This window comes from Phyllobates terribilis, unplaced genomic scaffold (assembly GCF_046119375.1).
Source record: "Phyllobates terribilis strain yellow unplaced genomic scaffold, ASM4611937v1 Scaffold_10__3_contigs__length_209671492, whole genome shotgun sequence".
Classification (NCBI taxonomy): domain Eukaryota; kingdom Metazoa; phylum Chordata; class Amphibia; order Anura; family Dendrobatidae; genus Phyllobates; species Phyllobates terribilis.
Genome location: NW_027362770.1, coordinates 139474856 through 139493337, shown reverse-complemented (window position 1 = coordinate 139493337; position 18482 = coordinate 139474856). Strand labels below are relative to the sequence as shown.

General features: G+C 39.5%; 1 protein-coding gene across 5 annotated transcripts in view; it reads right to left on the bottom strand.

Moving 5' to 3' along the window:
• Positions 1-15283, bottom strand: part of GRIA1 (glutamate ionotropic receptor AMPA type subunit 1) — a 375264-nt gene extending 359981 nt beyond the window's left edge. For 4 of the 5 annotated variants that reach the window (XM_073649840.1, XM_073649841.1, XM_073649842.1 and 1 more), the window contains exon 1: positions 14548-15283. In XM_073649840.1, coding sequence (XP_073505941.1) covers positions 14548-14638 — 91 coding nt within the window. In that variant the 5' untranslated portion in view covers positions 14639-15283. The remainder of the gene's footprint in view (positions 1-14547) is intronic. The other variant, XM_073649844.1, reaches the window with a different exon arrangement.
• Between the last annotated feature and the right edge of the window lie 3199 nt (positions 15284-18482).

The following is an 18482-nucleotide window of genomic DNA, read 5'->3' as shown; positions in this document are numbered from 1 at the left end:
ATACCTTAGCTCCCACAACTTGGCTGAACAAATCAGGAATCAGAGGAAGAGGGTAGGGATCACGGAAGGTAATTTGATTTAATTCCCGAAAATCTAAACAGGGACGTAGACCGCCATCTTTTTTCTTCACAAAGAAGAACCCTGCCGCCACGGGCGAAGATGAGGGTCTGATATGTCCCTTCTCCAGACTTTCAGCAATGAAATCCTTCATGGCTTGTCTCTCAGGGCCAGAAAGATTATACAGTCTGGACTTCGGTAGTTTAGCTCCAGGGGTCAGGTTAATAGGACAGTCATAAGCATGATGAGGAGGCAAATCCTGACACCCCTTCTCAGAAAAAACGTCCACAAAATCAGACAGAAAAGCAGGCAGTATCTCCGCAGAGACAGCAGTAATGGAAACATTCAGACAGTTCTCATGGCAGTAATCTCCCCATTCAATAATCTCCCCCGCTTGCCAATCCACGAATCGAAGTTTAACAAGCCAGGGGATACCTAAAACAATTGGAGTAGGGAGATTCTCCAAAACATATCAAGGAATGATTTCACAATCAACTGACCCCACCCTCAGTTTTACATTATGTACAATCTGAGTAAATGCTTTCTGTGCAAGTTGCGCCAAGTCAATGGAAAAGGTGGAAATAGGTTCAGCTAAAGCACACCAAGCGAGACCATGAGTTTTCACAAACTCAGCATCAACCATACTGACCTCGGTTCCACTGTCAACAAACACAGAAATGTTTTCGATTTTGCTCTCTAGCACCACCTCTGCAGTCAGGACAAAGCCGGAACTGCAGTTTGGCCACAAATGCACCCCTTGTTTATCCAACTCCAGACTACCAAGAGTTAATCGAGTCTCTTTTTGTTTAGGAATTGAAGGACAGGTACCAACAACGTGTCCCTTTTTCACCCAAAATAAACCTACGCCTTTTTTCTTGCAAATCACAGGGGAGATGTATGATGTAGAGACACCCCCTAACTGCATAGGTTCCTCCACCTCCCCCAGTACTGGTTCACCCCCAGGCTACTCTCTTGGCAAAGGTACACAACCCCGACAAGAAGGCCCCGGAGAAGGAGATCGCACCCGTCTATCCCGAAGGCACCTATCCAGACGTATGGCCAAAGACATGGCAGCCTCCAAGGACTGAGGGGTATCATATACAGCCAAGGCATCTTTCAACTAATCTGTTAGCCCCTCACAAAATTGACTTTTAAGGGCTGAGTCATTCCATTTGGAATTTGTTGCCCATCTACTGAATTCCGAACTGTACATTTCCACTGACTGAAACCCCTGCTGAAGGCGACGTAGCTTAGACTCAGCCAAGGCGACTCAGTCAGGGTCATCATAGATGAGGGCAAGAGCTCAAAAAAAACCCTCCACAGATTGGAGACAAACCGAATCCTGCGGTAACGAAAACGCCCACGACTGAGGATCTCCCTGCAGTAGAGAGATCACAATACCAATCCATTGCTCCTCATTACCGGAGGAGTAGGGACGAAGCTTGAAATACAATTTGCATGCCTCCTTAAACACAAAAAACCTGTCCCTACGTCCTGAAAACCTGTCCGGTAGGGCAACCTTGGGTTCAGGCTGGATAGGCCTACCTGCAGAGACCCTCACATTGGCGGCCTGTAACCGCTAATACTGCTGAACCCCACAGTGGAGGTCATTCACCTCCAGAGACAGACAGCGGAACTGCTCTGCGAGCTCTGCAACTGATCCAATACTAAAGGGAGTAAGGGAAAAAAAAGGTGCATGCCCAAAAACACACAAAGAGAAAAAAAAAATGTCAATCTTGTGTCGCTTTTTTTTTTTTTTCAAAACGTGCTCGGCCGGTTACAATGTCACGCCAGGTGTGAGTGCAACACAGAGAGTCACGCTAGGTGTGACTGCAACACAGAGGGTAAAGGGAAAGGGAGCCCAGTCACTAGGGAAAGGGGGAAGAGGTGACCTCCTAATCTGGACTAGCGTCACCCTGTCTCCCTCTAACATCCCTACAATCCCTATGCAGCCTCCGCAGCTGTTGCCGATCACGTGCCTTGCCCTACTATCCCTGGCATAAGGCTATAGCTGGGGGTAGAAGGAGATGAGCACTAGTCAACCTCCCCTAGCACTCTAAAGACAAAGGGGGAAGACAACACAGGGAAACAACAACTCAGCTTTAGAAGAACTCCAACAGAGCACACGGCCTCAAGACTCCAGAGAAGACGTGATGCTGCGTCAGCCAAGTTCCAAGTAGAAATGAGTATAACCGGCGATGCCCACCTGGAGAGATCAGGTATATATACACCCAGGACAGAGGGAGGTAGTCGCTGGGTCCTAAAGACAGCCTGCTATATAGGCAGCTGTCTGCATTGCCAAACGTGGAGATCTCCTGCAAACCACTGCAGGGCGACTGTCTGTCACCTCTGACACACCCGTGACATCACCATAGCAGTTGCATGGTCCATACTAATGGTGCATATGAAATTATTTCCCATCGAAATATAGAAAAAAGATCCTAGAGGAAGAAGGACAAAAGTCAGCACTTGATCGACTTATCTCTTCCTTTGGCAGTCGTACGTATATCAAGTCAATGGTAACAAATAGGTCTGGCTATTGCAATGTAAGGACCAATTTTAATGGCATCAATTTCAGCTCGATAGAAAATGCCAATTTAATTTTTATAAAGGCAAAAAATTAGATTGACAGCTAGAAATTACTTGGCTTGTTATTCGTCTTCCGACTCACCATCTGGCTAACTCTTCAGATTGGGTTTCATCAACAGTATTCATTTATATAGAAGTAAAACGCCCACATTGAGTGTTCAAATTATTTCTTATTTCTACATATTCATGGGAGCTGCTGATTACATCTCTGTTAGATAACACTTCATTGTATGGCTAACAGACTTAAAGGGAACCTATCGTGTTGAACAAGGTATGGAGGAGCTGGTCAGATTGATATACATTTCAGTATCACTTGTATTTTTTTGTTGTTGAAATCCCAGGTGTTTATATGTATGAGTCCAGTGGGAAGTCCCTCTAGTGATTGTAAGTCATCCCTGTATGACTGTGCATGCAGACATAGGACCACCATCTGGACTCATGCATGCAAACATTTGGGATTTCAATGAACAAAATTTGTAAAAAGTTTTAAACGCTATACTGAGCCTTTTCCAACAAACCCATATATCATCTGCTCAACTTGCCCTTCAATTGACAGTGCTATTTCAATGATCGGACTATATGTACAACATGAAAGGTTCCCTTTAAGATAGGAATTCGGCAAGGGCTCCAGTCCGAAGGAGAAAACCAGTTTGTGATCTATCAGTCTGTGGAATCTAATAAAGGTAATTTTATTTGCCAACTATTCAACTCTAAACCTCTTTTGCCAGCGCACCACACTTTACCAAATTACCTATCTTATGCTAAACCGCTCAACTCCAGAGAACGTTCTTCTCTGGTGCCGTCTCCCACTACGAGTGATACCTACACACCGGTCACCTTTCACTACTGTATCATCTGACCGCCACCAAAATCTTAAGATTCCCTTTAAGACACTGAGATTTCTACATAGGTGAGAGTTTTGGCCACAAAAAAAATTGACAAGACCCTCAAGCTCATCTTTATGTAAAGGTCCATCTCTAAAACTTTTCATAAGCATGCAATGTGAATGTCCATCTCTAAAACTTTTCATAAGCATGCAATGGGAAGGTCCATCTCTAAAACTTTTCATTAGCATGCAATGGGAAGGTCCAACTCTAAAACTTTTCATAAGCACACCAAGCTCCTCATTTTTAGGCACTTCCAAAAAGTCCAATGACAAAGTCAATGGGTGCTCATATCAAGAGCATATTTCCCAGAGAGGCAATACATTAGGGGGCTCCTGAAGAGGGGAGCCAGTGGACCCCATATTTTAATAGGTGATGGAAATCTGTGAATGTTTTCACAAATTCTACAGCAAAGATGTAGGGATTTCGCTTAAGCAAAGACCATAGTTGCAAAAAGCGCCAAGTCCTTCTCTCTTAGATGATTAGTGGGAGGGTGGTGTTTACTAGCACCAGGAGGACCATCACGTTATAGAGCAGCCATTGACTTTGTTGGGAAGTGCCTAAGGAATAAGACCTTAATTAACCAATTGACCCCATTTCCACCTCCTGCATATGATAGAGCTCAGAGATGGACCTTCGACTTACGATGAGCTTGGTGGTCTCCCTGTCAAATTAAGAAAAATCATTAGGCTCATCTTAAAGAAGCACTCCTCCCATCAAAATTGTTATTCTCTTAATATATTGCAATCATCATATTACATAGCACTGTGCAATTACAACTGCTCATTTTGCCTTTATACCCAGTTAATTATTCTCTTTTCCATTAGGTCTATGATTTTACGTAATTCAAAACTGACTGGCTGAATCCTTCTAATCTCTATATATAAACAGGAGGTCAATTTTGTTTGCACAATTCATGAGTCACTGCAAAAGTCCCTGGCAGGGGGGAAGAGTGAAGCAGCTCGTTTTTTTTGATTTTCAATAACACTAGAAAGAGCCCCATTTTAATCTTTTCTATGTGGCCCTCTGACTCATACAGTGCCCTATATATCACTATTTAGACACAACACGGGCTACGGCCTTGTGTTAAGTCATAAGCTGGAGCTAGACATGACATACCGGAAGTGATTGCTCACCTAAAAATTATCTGCCATGACCCCACCATCATCAATGTACGGTGGCAGACATCGTCACCCCCTAGAAACTTAATCTAGATTTTGATCTCTATTGGCATTGGTCGGTTTCACCATAATGTCTATCTAATGTCTATGGCTAGCCTAAAATAACAAAAATTATTCTGATAGCAAGAAGAATTCTGGTAATAACGTTATGTTTGTGCTGTGTTGTAGACCAGTGTTCCCCAACTCCAGTCCTCAATGCCCACCACTAGGTCATGTTTTAAGGATTTCCTTAGTATTGCACAGGTGATGGAATTATTGCCTGTTCAGGTGATGGAATTATCACCTGTGCAATACTAAGGAAATCCTGAAAACATGACCTGTTGGTGAGCCTTGAGGACTGGAGTTGGGGAACACTGTTGTAGACAATGCTATAAATTTCCAAGTTAAGAGGGAGGTGTAGTTCCAAGACGCTCAAAGACTCATCAATAGGTGTACAACACCAGGAACCATTGGCAATCAGATGTTTGCAGATCCCATAGAAGCCAGAATTACAAAATACACAGAGTCGTGACACCATAGCGCTATACACTGTGTAGTGACGATCCTCAGATCATCTCATCACTTCACTAGGATCTGAGCAGCAGTACTCAAGGATGGTCATTACACAGTGTAAGCAGCTGTGATGTGTCGGCTTTGTACACCATTTACTTCCGCCTGTCGTAGGAGCTGCAAACAGTTGAACATGGAGGGTGCTGGCCAGCCTGGCATGTCATGGATGTTGTGGCGCAATGCACATGTGACAACATGTAAGGCAAGCTAATCAAAAGAAGAGCTGCCAGCAGGTAAGAAACAGTACTCCCTCTCCTGTGCAGCGGCCATAGATCTCTGTTGTGCCCGATGGATTGGGAAGTATGAATATATTCGCACCAAGTCAAATCTCAACCGATCTGATGACCTATTCGTGTACACACCTAATTTTCACAGTTCTGTTTTTACAATATTTAGAAAAAGGAGGCAGGGGTGCAGAATGGGAATTCTACTTAAAAATGTAAAAGTGCTAAATGGTTCTAATGATGCCAACGCAATCATTACTTACTCCCTAAAGTGCCACTCTAGAGACCGGGACGTGCATCAAATGTTGAATGAATGAGTGTCAAAGAAGGACAGAGAGTGCTCCATTGAGTCACCCTCAGGCTCATTCAAGGCACTTCTTGATGGGAACAAGTCTAAAGTAAAGGGAAGTGCCCATACATGAGCCCTACTTCTGACTGGTAGTGATTGGTGCTCTTCAGACGAGGAGGAAAATTCTACATACGAAGAAGTGAAAATCAATTTTTTTCCTTATTCTTCTTTGAGGAATATGAGGCCTTCAGAACATCTTCCATAGTTGACCCATTCAGGTTTACTATCATTAAATCTTATAAATCTTTCATTCATATAAGAAAATAACTACTGAGATCAACATATATTTGTTTTAGCCTGAAAGGGTTAGCAGCGATGATCACTCCAGTCACCCTATTAATCCACAAGCCCAGCATACTTTCGAGAACACGTCCCAAAGGCCTGAAGGCAACAAAGCAGAAAAAGAAAAAAAAAATCAAACACAGCTGACAACTCCAGGAAGGAAAACAAGATTTGAAATTGTAATTCAGCCATCGTTCGCTTGACAATAAAGCCAATCTAAAGCCAGGATGTTAGGATTCTCATGGTTTTGTCTTGCCTTAAGGAACCAGGGTGACGTCATGTCAAGTCATCGCTAAAAGAATGAAGAAGACAGAAATGTAGCTTGTGTTCCCATAGCAAGTGAGAAGACTCAATCCAGAAACTTCATTGCAGGTAGCTTTTATAAAAGTAAGCTAAGAGGGGAAAGTGTAAGTGGAAACAAATATTTTATAGGTTGACCAGTTGACTCATTGATATTGCAGCTAATATAGACCAAAAATAGTCAATTTTCTTTATGAATATTTCTATGATTCCTATTGATTTCAAACACTTTAAGGAACTGGGGACTTAATTTTTTTTTTTTTCACATTTATGTACAGAAGATTGAACATGGAAGGTCGTAGCACAAGAACCATCTTCAGTAATCTCGTAAGGAATGTCCCAGCTCTTTAAGAAAAAATGTCAAACTCTGGTTGTAAAAATATTGATATTTCTGTTTTTTGAAAAGCTTTGTAAGGGCAGGAATTGGGATGGTTGGAAACAGAAGACCTGGATTTCAGCTTGACTTTGTGGCTGTCTTGTTCTTAGACAAACCGGACCACATAGTAAAATAATTCTAAATATTTTATATATTTTTGGTCTACTTACATCTTAACATATTCTACCAATGCTTAGAAATTTTTGACATCGTACGTTTTGAGACACCAATGGAAGGAACTGTAGTATGATATATAATAAAACCTGATGTTGGGTGGTCGATCTGTACTTGAGACTAGTCAGACAGGCAGGTCCCCGATGGCTTCTCTCTGCCAACTACACTGGAGTAACCAGTCTCTCCCTGTATGCGCAATCAAGGAGAAACCTATCAGTCACTGGAAGCGGGCGGGGAGAAGCTGCCAAGGATCCGCCTATCTGACTAGCCTCCTGTGCGGTTTGGTCTCCGGTGGCTTATAAACTATTTTTTTTTCTGAAACATGGCTGAAATGACACACTCAGTGTCTGATACACTGCCCCTGGATCAGCTGTCAAGTTCTCTTTAAGCGTAACCGTCATTTTAATTTTCATTCCATAAATCAATTATGCACATGAAAAAAGGCAACTTTGTAAAATGTCTTATAGGAGAAATCTGCTTCTTTCTCCTCCGGGATTAATTTTTCATTCTCAATTCATGGGTAAAATCTATAAAATCTGTATTCAGTGAAGACAGATTTTACCGTTACTGAAATAGGAAATGGCAGTTGGTTCTTTTACATTTTTGGGAGAGAGGAGCTAGAGGTGACACAGACATTCTGCTGCAAGTTCTCCTGAAACGACAGTTGTAGTTCTGCATAGAACTTTATGAGCACCAACTTTCATTTCCTAGCTCAGTAATAAGAAAGTCTATATTCACTGAAGAAAAATTTTACCTGTAAATTGAGAATTTTGAGAATGAATGATCTGTCCAGGAGTGTCAAGCAAGGTGAGGGAAGGAATAGGTGTACAATGATGGGAAGAGGGGGAAGGGAGCCTAACAACAAGTGAAAGGGGGAGTGGAGACCCCTAGGCAGATCTAATATCACCCTGCCTACCCTATCATCCCTATATAGGTTCCACACCTATTGCCGAGCAGGAACCTAATCCCTGAATATCCTTAGAGCTAGGCCCTAGATATAGAGGGGGACGGGGTGAGCACTAGTCAGGCCCCACTACAAACTAAAGACAACAAAGTAAACAAACAAAGGGGATACACTTAGCTTAAGCAAACACCAGAGAGATAACGTCAACTGTCCTCCAAGGGCACTAAGGGCGTATTTATTTAAAATATATTACAAAGTTTCTTATTTTTACATGTACTACTGATTTACGATAAAAGAATAAGCCAACATCTACTTTATAAGTTGCTCTCATTTTTTTTAATTTGGATATCAATTAGGATATTGCCTAATAACTCAACACCACCACAAGAAAAATCAAACTTATTTTTTTTTCCTGCTACAACGGTACCTCGAAAGCTCTGGGTATCTCCATTGTTTCCATTTCTCATCAAAGTTGGGAGATACCAAAGAAAAAGTCAACATCAACGGAGGAAGTATCATAAATACAACCTGCTCCTGGGTGGTCTTTGTGGTGCACATTATTTCCGAATATAGTGCACATAGTAACTCATTAAATTACTCTCATTTTATGAAAAAAATAAAAATAATAAAAATATGGACCAACCCTTTACATTTTATCTATGTCTTATAATGGATGTGTCATTCCTCCATGTCTCTTAAATTTTCGCACAGTAAAAATTTCCTATGAGTCATAAGACCTATCAACACTGACATCAACGCCGACATCTCATCATGCAAGGCTAATTGTGTAATTGAATTGAAAGGGTTATCCCGTCTCATAAAGTGATATCATATGGTTATGAAAAGCCATCACTTTCTAACTGGACTCCCCAGGGATCCTGTAAATGAAGGGGTGCAGCACTGCATCCCCTTTACTGTTTTTTCCCTGCAGATTAGCTTCCGGACACCCACTCTGCAAAAAACTGTAGTGACATCTCAGTTAGCGCCCCCCCGTGCAGGAAGACATTAGAAGGGGACATAGCACTATGCCAGTGCTGTGTCCTCTTCATCCTCAGAATTGGTGAGGTTCACAAAGATGGATCCCACCAGTCATAAATTGATGGCATATCCTACGTTATCCATCTAATCAAGAGATGGCAATTGTTTAGGCAATACCATATAATTGAATTTCCATCAATCCTGAAAATCAATACGGGAACTAGTGAAGCACTGCGCCCCCCTCACAGTTTTTTCCCGCAGATCATCATCTAGAGCCCCCAGCTGTACAGAGAACTGTAGCATGCTCAGGAGCTCAACTGTGCAGGAGACAGAGCTCTACACCAGTAAAGTGTCCCCTTCATCCTCAGAATTGGTGAGGTTCTCAAAGATGGATCCCCACCAGTCACAAATTGATAGCATATCCTAGGTTATCCCATCTAATAAGGGATGGCAAATATTTAGGAAATGCCATCCCATAATAATTGAACTCTGGTCAATCCTAAAAATAAATGCAGCACGGGTGAAGCATTGCACCCCCCTGACTGTTTTTGGCTGCAGATCATCATCCGACCACCTGACAGAAGACATAGCTCTACACCAGTATTGTGTCCCCATCATCCTCAAAATTGGTGAGGTTCTCAAAGATGGATTCCTACCAGTCATAATTTTATGGTATTTACTAGTCCTCCTTTATGAGATGTGAAAACCACTTTGAAATCCTTCATATTGCCTGTTTTCAAAAACTTTTGGGCCACAGCATTGCTAATTTTGATACTATTATTGGTATTTCACGTCCCGTAGGCACAAAGTGGTTAAACGCAATGTAGTCTAACCGCAAGTCATTCCTTCTGGCCTGTAACATACAGAGCTCAGTTGTAAAATGAATGTTAAGATCAATCTGATTCACAGAAAAACATTTGCAGGGGTCAATAATCCATCAATTCTCTGTGTTCACTTTCCAAGAAGACATATTCTGTTCAATCTCGAACAAAAAAAATCCTTAAAATTAACCCAAATAATACTACAGTTGAAAGAAAATTCTTCTCCGAACTCAAAATCTCACCAAGAATAGAACATTACTACCAGATGAATGTCGGTACTATCCTCTTTGATCCATACATTAACGTCAATCCTTCTTGAAATCAGAGGTCAGGTGGAATTTTGGCTCAATAACTCCTGGAAAACCACAAGGAGAAAGACATCTCCATGTTCATTTGGTCATTCGTGGTTCCCACCAAAAAATACCCATCCAGAACTAGGGTTGTAATTAAATGCCTGTAGGGACTTAAGAGCAGATTAAAACTTATCGTGGAGGAAATTCAAAAACATTGCACCTTTCATACACTAGATTTTGGAAATCATGTTAGCTCTACAGATATATATTTGTCTAGTGGAACAATCCACAAATTCGCTTTGATCTCTCTGTGAAAGGGATACCGCCATTATAGATGGTTTCATTTTATTCGACAACTTGATGACCAGTTGAACATTCAATTGGCAGAAATAAAGACCATTTATGATGACCATAAGAAATGGCCATCAAGAGTTTTTGGTGGTTGGGCAAACAACATCTGTAAACTTTTTCATGGTGGTCTGAAGACAGTTAAGTGACCATTGGTGTTGGTGAGACATCTGCCTGTCTACGGTCATCCCAATTTCCAGGCATGGTCACTCCAATCCCAATTTCCAGGCATGGTCACCCCAATCCCAATTTCCAGGTATAGTCACCCCAATCCCAATTTCCAGGTATAGTCATGCCAATTTCCAACGTTCATCATGAATGATGTAAAAATCCTGCCTATATTGCATCATCATATGGAAATTTCTAAGCTTTTTTTTTGAGAAACAACTTTTACAATGCTGAACTGACATCCCAGTTTGGAAAGGATAATTCTATGATTTTTTTTTTACTGACCACAAACAAGATAAACCGGAAAGTCCAAATCTGTAGAATAAGATATTTTTAATTGCTATAAATTACCAATGGAATTCCTTTTATTTTAAAAAATAGATATTTAATGCGGAGAAAAATACTATTTTTTTCAGATCTCGAGATGATGTTTTTTATGCGTGGAAAGCCAGTTTATGCACATGTATCTACAGTGGTTAGGACTTGCATGCAGCAGAATTGTATGTAGCTATTTCACTATATATGTTCACCTCTCTATCTATCTATGTATTTATATTTCTATCTATCAATCTCATATCTATCTATCTATTTATTCTATCTGCCTTCTATCTATCTGTCTATCTATGTATCTATCTATCTATCCTTCTATCTATCTATTATCTATCTATCTGTCTATCTAATCTATCTATATCTATTAATTTTATCTATCTCTATTCTATCTATTCTACCTTCTATCTATCTATCTATCTATCTATTATCTATCTATCTGTCTATCTATCTATCTATCTATCTATCCATCTGTCTATCCATCTATCTATCCTCCTATCTGCTTGTCTGTCTAATCTATCTGTACCTATTTATTTTATCTATCTCTATTCTACCTTCTATCTATCTATTATCTATCTACTGTAACCACCCCTATTTATTTTATCTATCTATTCTACCTTCTATCTATTATCTATCTATCTATCTATCTAATCTATCTACGTATATCTATTTATTTTATCTATCTCTATTCTATCTATTCTACCTTCTGTCTATCTATCTATCTTACATCTTTCCGTTTCTCACTTTTACCGATTTGCCTTTTTTTCATGTCTACCCAGTTTTTCCTTAAATTCTAATCCATTGTTGTCCTCTGGAGCAACACACAAAACAATAAACGCCTTTCCACTATTTTTCACCATCAGAAAAAAAAAAAAAGAAGCAAGTCATTTTCTTTTAAAATCAATGGCTTCAAACATGAAATAATGCATGAGGCAGTGTGCCACGGGGCATCTGTATGTCTCCTCCGCTCTGGACATGCTTCTACACTGCAAACACAAATTACTTCCTCCGCCAACCCCAAGCGTTATAATGTGCTTTATCAACATGTTGCTTGTACACTTAGAATCAAAGCATATAGAAGCTGGGAAAGTGGAGCAGGCGTAGATCTGGGGGGATAGCACAGAGAAAAAGTATCCGGAATAATGGAACATGACTGGTGGTAATTATGAGCTGTGAACCCTATAGGTCTCGTAGGCTCTAAGTAGGTCAGGATGAAAGAGATTGGTTACAATCTGGTTGAATTGTATGTAAAGTAGGGGATTATTTGGTTGTTGACAAGCCAAGGAAATGACTGGTAGTAGGGTTAATTGACCGGATGCAGCAGAGCTCAGTTCAGATCATGGTGATGTCATGGTACTTTTTCTTAGATGGTCATAGATAATTTATGATCTGATTGTAAACAGCAATCACTACTGATAATGGATATGTCTATGATACTAAATGGACGGTTTTAGGCTGTGTTCACAGCTGCGTTGGAGGCTTTGTTCAAGATTTTGGAAAAAATGCCACAAAAAATAGAAACCATGATGGAATCCTGTAGGAATCTATTAGGTTCTTTAGGTGAAGTTGGTTCTCTTTCGTCATTTTTCTGATCCATCCCATAGATTCAAGTCCTCCTAACAACCAGTTTCATAATAGTATCCGAACCCCTATGGGATTGAGGCAAATACGTTTATGGCCGACTTTTCCAACTACGTGGACAATCCAGTTCATAATTTTTAATATTTTTAAAGGATTATATTGAGGTTACATAAGGGATTTTCATGTAACCATAGAAGGGGAACTCTAGACTGTCTCTGGTACTGCTCACAGGTGGTTGGGAACAAAATCCCCTTGAGGTAGAAAACCAAGCGAGCATGATGAGCCTGATGCATTGTGACTGGCGGAAGGATCGCACCGAAGCCAATGTAAGAGAAAAACACCTTCAAATACAGAAACAAAGCAACAACAGCTTATGCACAATAGGAATGAACGTTAATGGTCACCCGTCATGGTACATAAGAAACGGGAGAAAACCTCTATACGAAGCTTAGGACAACCGTAGGTTAACCCCTTATGTGCACAGTGAGGGACTCTAACCTGTGAGTCTCATAGGGAGCAAGCACCAAAATGGTTTAGTATTGCCATTATAATACATAATGTAATCTCTGGGAAATACCGCACTATTGTCTCCCCAGGATCTGGTCCAATTCTAGCAGGAGTGGATCACTATATGGTGTAGATGTAAGGATAGCAGGAGGCGTAGACAAGGACTTAGAAGATTCAGCTAACAGGTGGTGGAGGAAGAGACTGTGTAAGTGGTGACGGAGGAATGAGCCCCTACTTAGGATAGGCCAAGGGAGACCTCAATGGAGGCAGCAAGAGATGTAATGTGGACATAATAATGGGATGATTCACAGCCATATGATTGGAATTACAGCCATTTTCTTATGCTGAGCTATTTTTTTGCATACATGAGAGATAGATAGATAGATAGAGAAATAGACAGATATTAGATAGATAGATAATAGAAAGAGATAGATATAGTGAAATAGATAGATAAATAGATGGATAGTTGCATAGATAGAAGGATATATAGAAGGATAGCTATATAGATATTAGATAGATAAATAGATATATGATAGATAGATAGATGGAAAGATATATGGATAAATAGATTTATAGAAAGATAGATATTAGATATATTAATAGATAGATGATAAATATATAATTAGTAGTTAGATAGATAGATAGATAGATAGAAGGATATATAGAATGATAGATAGATATTAGATAGATAGATATATGATAGATAGATAGATAGAAGGATATATAGAATGATAGATAGATATTAGATAGATAGATATATGATTGATAGATAGATAATTGGATATACAGATATTAGATATATAGTTGGATAGATAGATATATAATAGATAGAGATTAAATAAGTAGATAATTAGTAGATAGGTAAACATTATTATTATCTCTATATATTATGTCATTAGACATACTATCAGTACAGACCCTATAACCTGTTACAGGTGCTTCCTCCATTAATGTTTGCTGCATGTTCCCCAGCCCTGTAGATGAGGCTCAGATCCTCCATGAGTTCTTCTTTCCCTTATTTACCATATTCCTTTAAATTTCCCCCAGGAATAATGGAGGACCCTGATAACTAAGAACAAAACCAGCCTTCCCCTTGTTATACAATAGGTGTGATGATGATGATGACCCACAATAGACTTCACCTATGTGACAGATGAGATGAGATCTGTTATCATCTGCCCGCTCCCCACCACCACCACCCCCCCCTTTCTCACCTTTCCTCAGCAGCTAATGGGTTAATTGTGCATGCCTAGAGTGGGGGGTGGGAGAGAGGAGTCGTGATTGAGAAGCATCAAATACCATCATAATGGGTTATTCAAAGCTGGTAGCATTTAGTGTCGGGGGAAATGAATGTTGTGGGGGGGGGGCAACTGGGTGGGGGGATAGGGCCAAGCAGATGGGGGGCATCATGGGGGCAGCTATTGTGAGTGAGCAGGAAGTGCTGGATACATCACACAAACTTTGGCCATTTTAATTAGCTTCACATTCCAATAGAATTCAAATAAAAAGCAAATAAAAATAAACAAATAGCAAAACTGTAACCACCATCATCATAAAAAATGCAATACCTTGTTCGGCGTCATTAACCCCCTAACTGCCAGCCCCCCTTTCAATAATTTCATTTTAAGACATGAAGAAAAAAAACCAAAACTTACCGATCTGGATAATGTTTGGAAAATTGGGGAAATTGACCCCAAGTACTGCCCCTAGGAAGCTGGTGCAGATAAAGGCAAAGATGTGCTGCATATTTCCTTTTGCATTGGCGGAGAGAAAAAGGATCAGCCCTACTTCCCAAGCAAAGATTTTGGATTTTTTCTTTTTCTTTTCTTTTTTTTTCTTGCCCCTGAAGTGTCTTGTATCCCTTGGCCTTCCTCTTGCCTTCTTCCTATTTCTTGAGAATCCAAGGGTTGGTGCTGATGATGATGGTGGTGGAGCTGGTGGAGGTGCTGGAGGGAGAATCTGTTGATGCTGCTGTCAGTTTTTGGTGTCTCTCTCCTTGGTGCTGAATACAAGGCTTGTGTTCCTGGGCTTCTGTGCCTCCCTGCTACACTCTGCCTCTTCCTTCCTCCATCCAGCTCTTAAAATGCTGTCTTAACATCAACTGACAGAAGGATTAACTGAACACAGAAGGAAAGGGAGAAAGCCCTCCTCATTCACACACAGACACACACTAGCACACACATTACTCTCTCCCTCCACACTCCATCATGCTAATGTGCTTTTATTACTGTAGCCAAGCAACTGCCTCACATTCCCCAACCTCTCTCCATCCTCCTGCTAGAAGCCAATGTACTGTGGCTGAGGGTAATCTCCATCCTCCTGTCCCTAATGCACCCCCCACACCCTCTCCTATAGTGCTCAGATGTGCACCCACTCCTCCCTCCTGTGCCACTCTATATAAAGGAGGGTGCTCTCCTCTGTCACAAAGACACTTGCAAAAGAAGGGGAAACCTGCCTTTTGCTATTGAATGCACTGCAGATGTAGCAGAGCTGTATGTGTTACATATTGTTTCTTTCATGCAAAGGGCATAGGCTATGTTCCCATTTGGAGTATAGGCTAGGGGCATCTCATTCTTTATGCCTATTGGTTACCATTTAAAAGAAAGGATACAGCAATAATTTATAGATTTTTTCATATAGATTATAATCTAAGTTTTAGATTTGTTATATACTGCATGTATATTATTGCACTTATTTACAGTCCATGTTTATATTTATTTTTTTTATTTTTTATATAAATAAGAGATAAAAAATAAATAAATCTATATATGTTGGTTTATATTTATTATTATTAGTATTATTACTTATTTTTGCATTTGTATATTTGTGACATTGTTTATATTTATTACTTATTATTTATATTTATATATACATAGAAAATAAGTAATAAATATTTATATGTATATATATGCACAACATATGTATATAAAATGTTCATATGTATTATTATTTATGTTTGCATTTTGATATTTATTATATTGTTTACTATTTATATTTATTATGTACATTATATATATATATATGTACATATACTGTAGACAACACTTCCATAGAAGCTCCAAAGGGTAAAGTATTTCTTTGCAGCAAGTTGTGGTAAGGAGACTTATTGGCCATGCAATGCTCCTATGGGAATATACTGTATATATATATATATATATATATATATATATATTTATATATATATATTTATATATATACAAAGTATATGTTTATTTTTTTTAGATTTATTATATATATACCGTATATAAAATGTTCATATGTATTATTATTTATGTTTGCATTTTTATATTTATTATATTGTTCATATTTATTATTTACCTTATATATACATATATATATATAAATATATAGATATAGATATACAGTACAGACCAAAAGTTTGGACACACCTTCTCATTTAAAGATTTTTCTGTATTTTCATGACTATGAAAATTGTCCATTCACATTGAAGGCATCAAAACTATGAATTAACACTAGTGTTGAGCGAACATGCTCGACACTGCTCGGTACTCGCCCGAGCATCACGCTACTCGGGATGTTCGGCGAGCACCGAGCATTTCCGGGTTACTCGGGCGGGAGCTCGGGTCTCCGCCCTGCATGTTTGGCGCTCTTTACAGAGCCAATGAACATGCAGGGATTGCCAGCCAGTCACTGTAATGCCGCAGCCATGTTGTTTGTGGGCATTACAGTGATTGGCTGGCCGCACAGCGTCACCTCGAGTATTTAAAACCGGGCGCCGCCATCTTGGACACAGTCGCTCGGGATCAGACAGTGTAGGGACAGCGCTGCTGATTTAGGGAGAGATATATCCTGCAAAATAGTTAGTGTAGGGTCTGTAAATGCTGCCAGATCAAACAAACAGTCCTTCTCAGGACTAATATACATCCAAGGTATATCAGGCAGGCAGGCAGGCTGTATAGGAGACGCAGTGGTTATACCAGCAAACGCTGCATTACAGTCCTGTGTGCTGCTCCTGTTGCTGAAATTGCTGGACTCAGCTCCAGGTCCAGGGGGCCAGGAAAAATCCTTTTTTTTTATCTAAATCCTCTTTTTTTTTTCCTCCTTCACAATGTACAAATACCCATCTTATTAACCTTTTGGTGCCCCCCCCCCAAAAAAAAAAGAAGTGTGCCTCTGATTTTTCAGACACAAATATATCTGTTGAAAATAGTCTGGTGTAGGCCAGAGAAATAGAAGTGTGGTTTTGCAGTTCTATGGGCCATTTGTATCTAAAAAAAACAGTTTGAGTGTGTCGCTCACTGTTCAGCCGCAAATATATATATATTTTAAAAAGCCTGGTATACACCAATAAATTATTACTGTGGTTTTGATGTTCCACGGTAAAACATCTCTATTATCCTGTTTTTGGCATTTTTTGCTGTATAAAAATAATAAGTGTCTCCCTGATTTTTCAGACACAAATATATCTGTTGAAAATAGTCTGGTGTAGGCCAGAGAGACAGAAGTGTGCTTTTGCTGTTCCACGGTAAAAAATCTCTATTATCCTGCTTTTTGCATTTTTTGCTGTAAAAAAAAAAAAAATAGTGTCTCCCTGATTTTTCAGACACAAATATATCTGTTGAAAATAGTCTGGTGTAGGCCCGAGAAATACAAGTGTGGTTTTGCAGTTCCACGGTACAAACCTCTGTATTATCCACTTTTGGGCCATTTGTATCTAAAAAAAACAGTTTGAGTGTGTCGCTCACTGTTCAGCCACAAATATATATATATTTTAAAAAGTCTGGTATACACCAGTAAATTATTACTGTGGTTTTGATGTTCCACGGTAAAACATCTCTACTATCCTGTTTTTGGCATTTTTTGCTGTATAAAAATAATAATAGTGTCTCCCTGATTTTTCAGACACAAATATATCTGTTGAAAATAGTCTGGTGTAGGCCAGGGAGACAGAAGTGTGCTTTTGCTGTTCCATGGTAAAAAATCTCTATTATCCTGCTTTTTGCATTTTTTGCTGTAAAAAAAAAAAAATAGTGTCTCCCTGATTTTTCAGACACAAATATATCTGTTGAAAATAGTCTGGCGTAGGCCCGAGAAATACAAGTGTGGTTTTGCAGTTCCACGGTACAAACCTCTGTATTATCCACTTTTGGGCCATTTGTATCTAAAAAAAACAGTTTGAGTGTGTCGCTCACTGTTCAGCCGCAAATATATATATATTTTAAAAAGCCTGGTATACACCAGTAAATTATTACTTTGGTTTTGATGTTCCACGGTAAAACATCTCTATTATCCTGTTTTTGGCATTTTTTGCTGTATAAAAATAATAATAGTGTCTCCCTGATTTTTCAGACACAAATATATCTGTTGAAAATAGTCTGGTGTAGGCCAGAGAGACAGAAGTGTGCTTTTGCTGTTCCACGGTAAAAAATCTCTATTATCCTGCTTTTTGCATTTTTTGCTGTAAAAAAAAATAAATAGTGTCTCCCTGATTTTTCAGACACAAATATATCTGTTGAAAATAGTCTGGTGTAGGCCCGAGAAATACAAGTGTGGTTTTGCAGTTCCATGGTACAAACCTCTGTATTATCCACTTTTGGGCCATTTGTATCTAAAAAAAACAGTTTGAGTG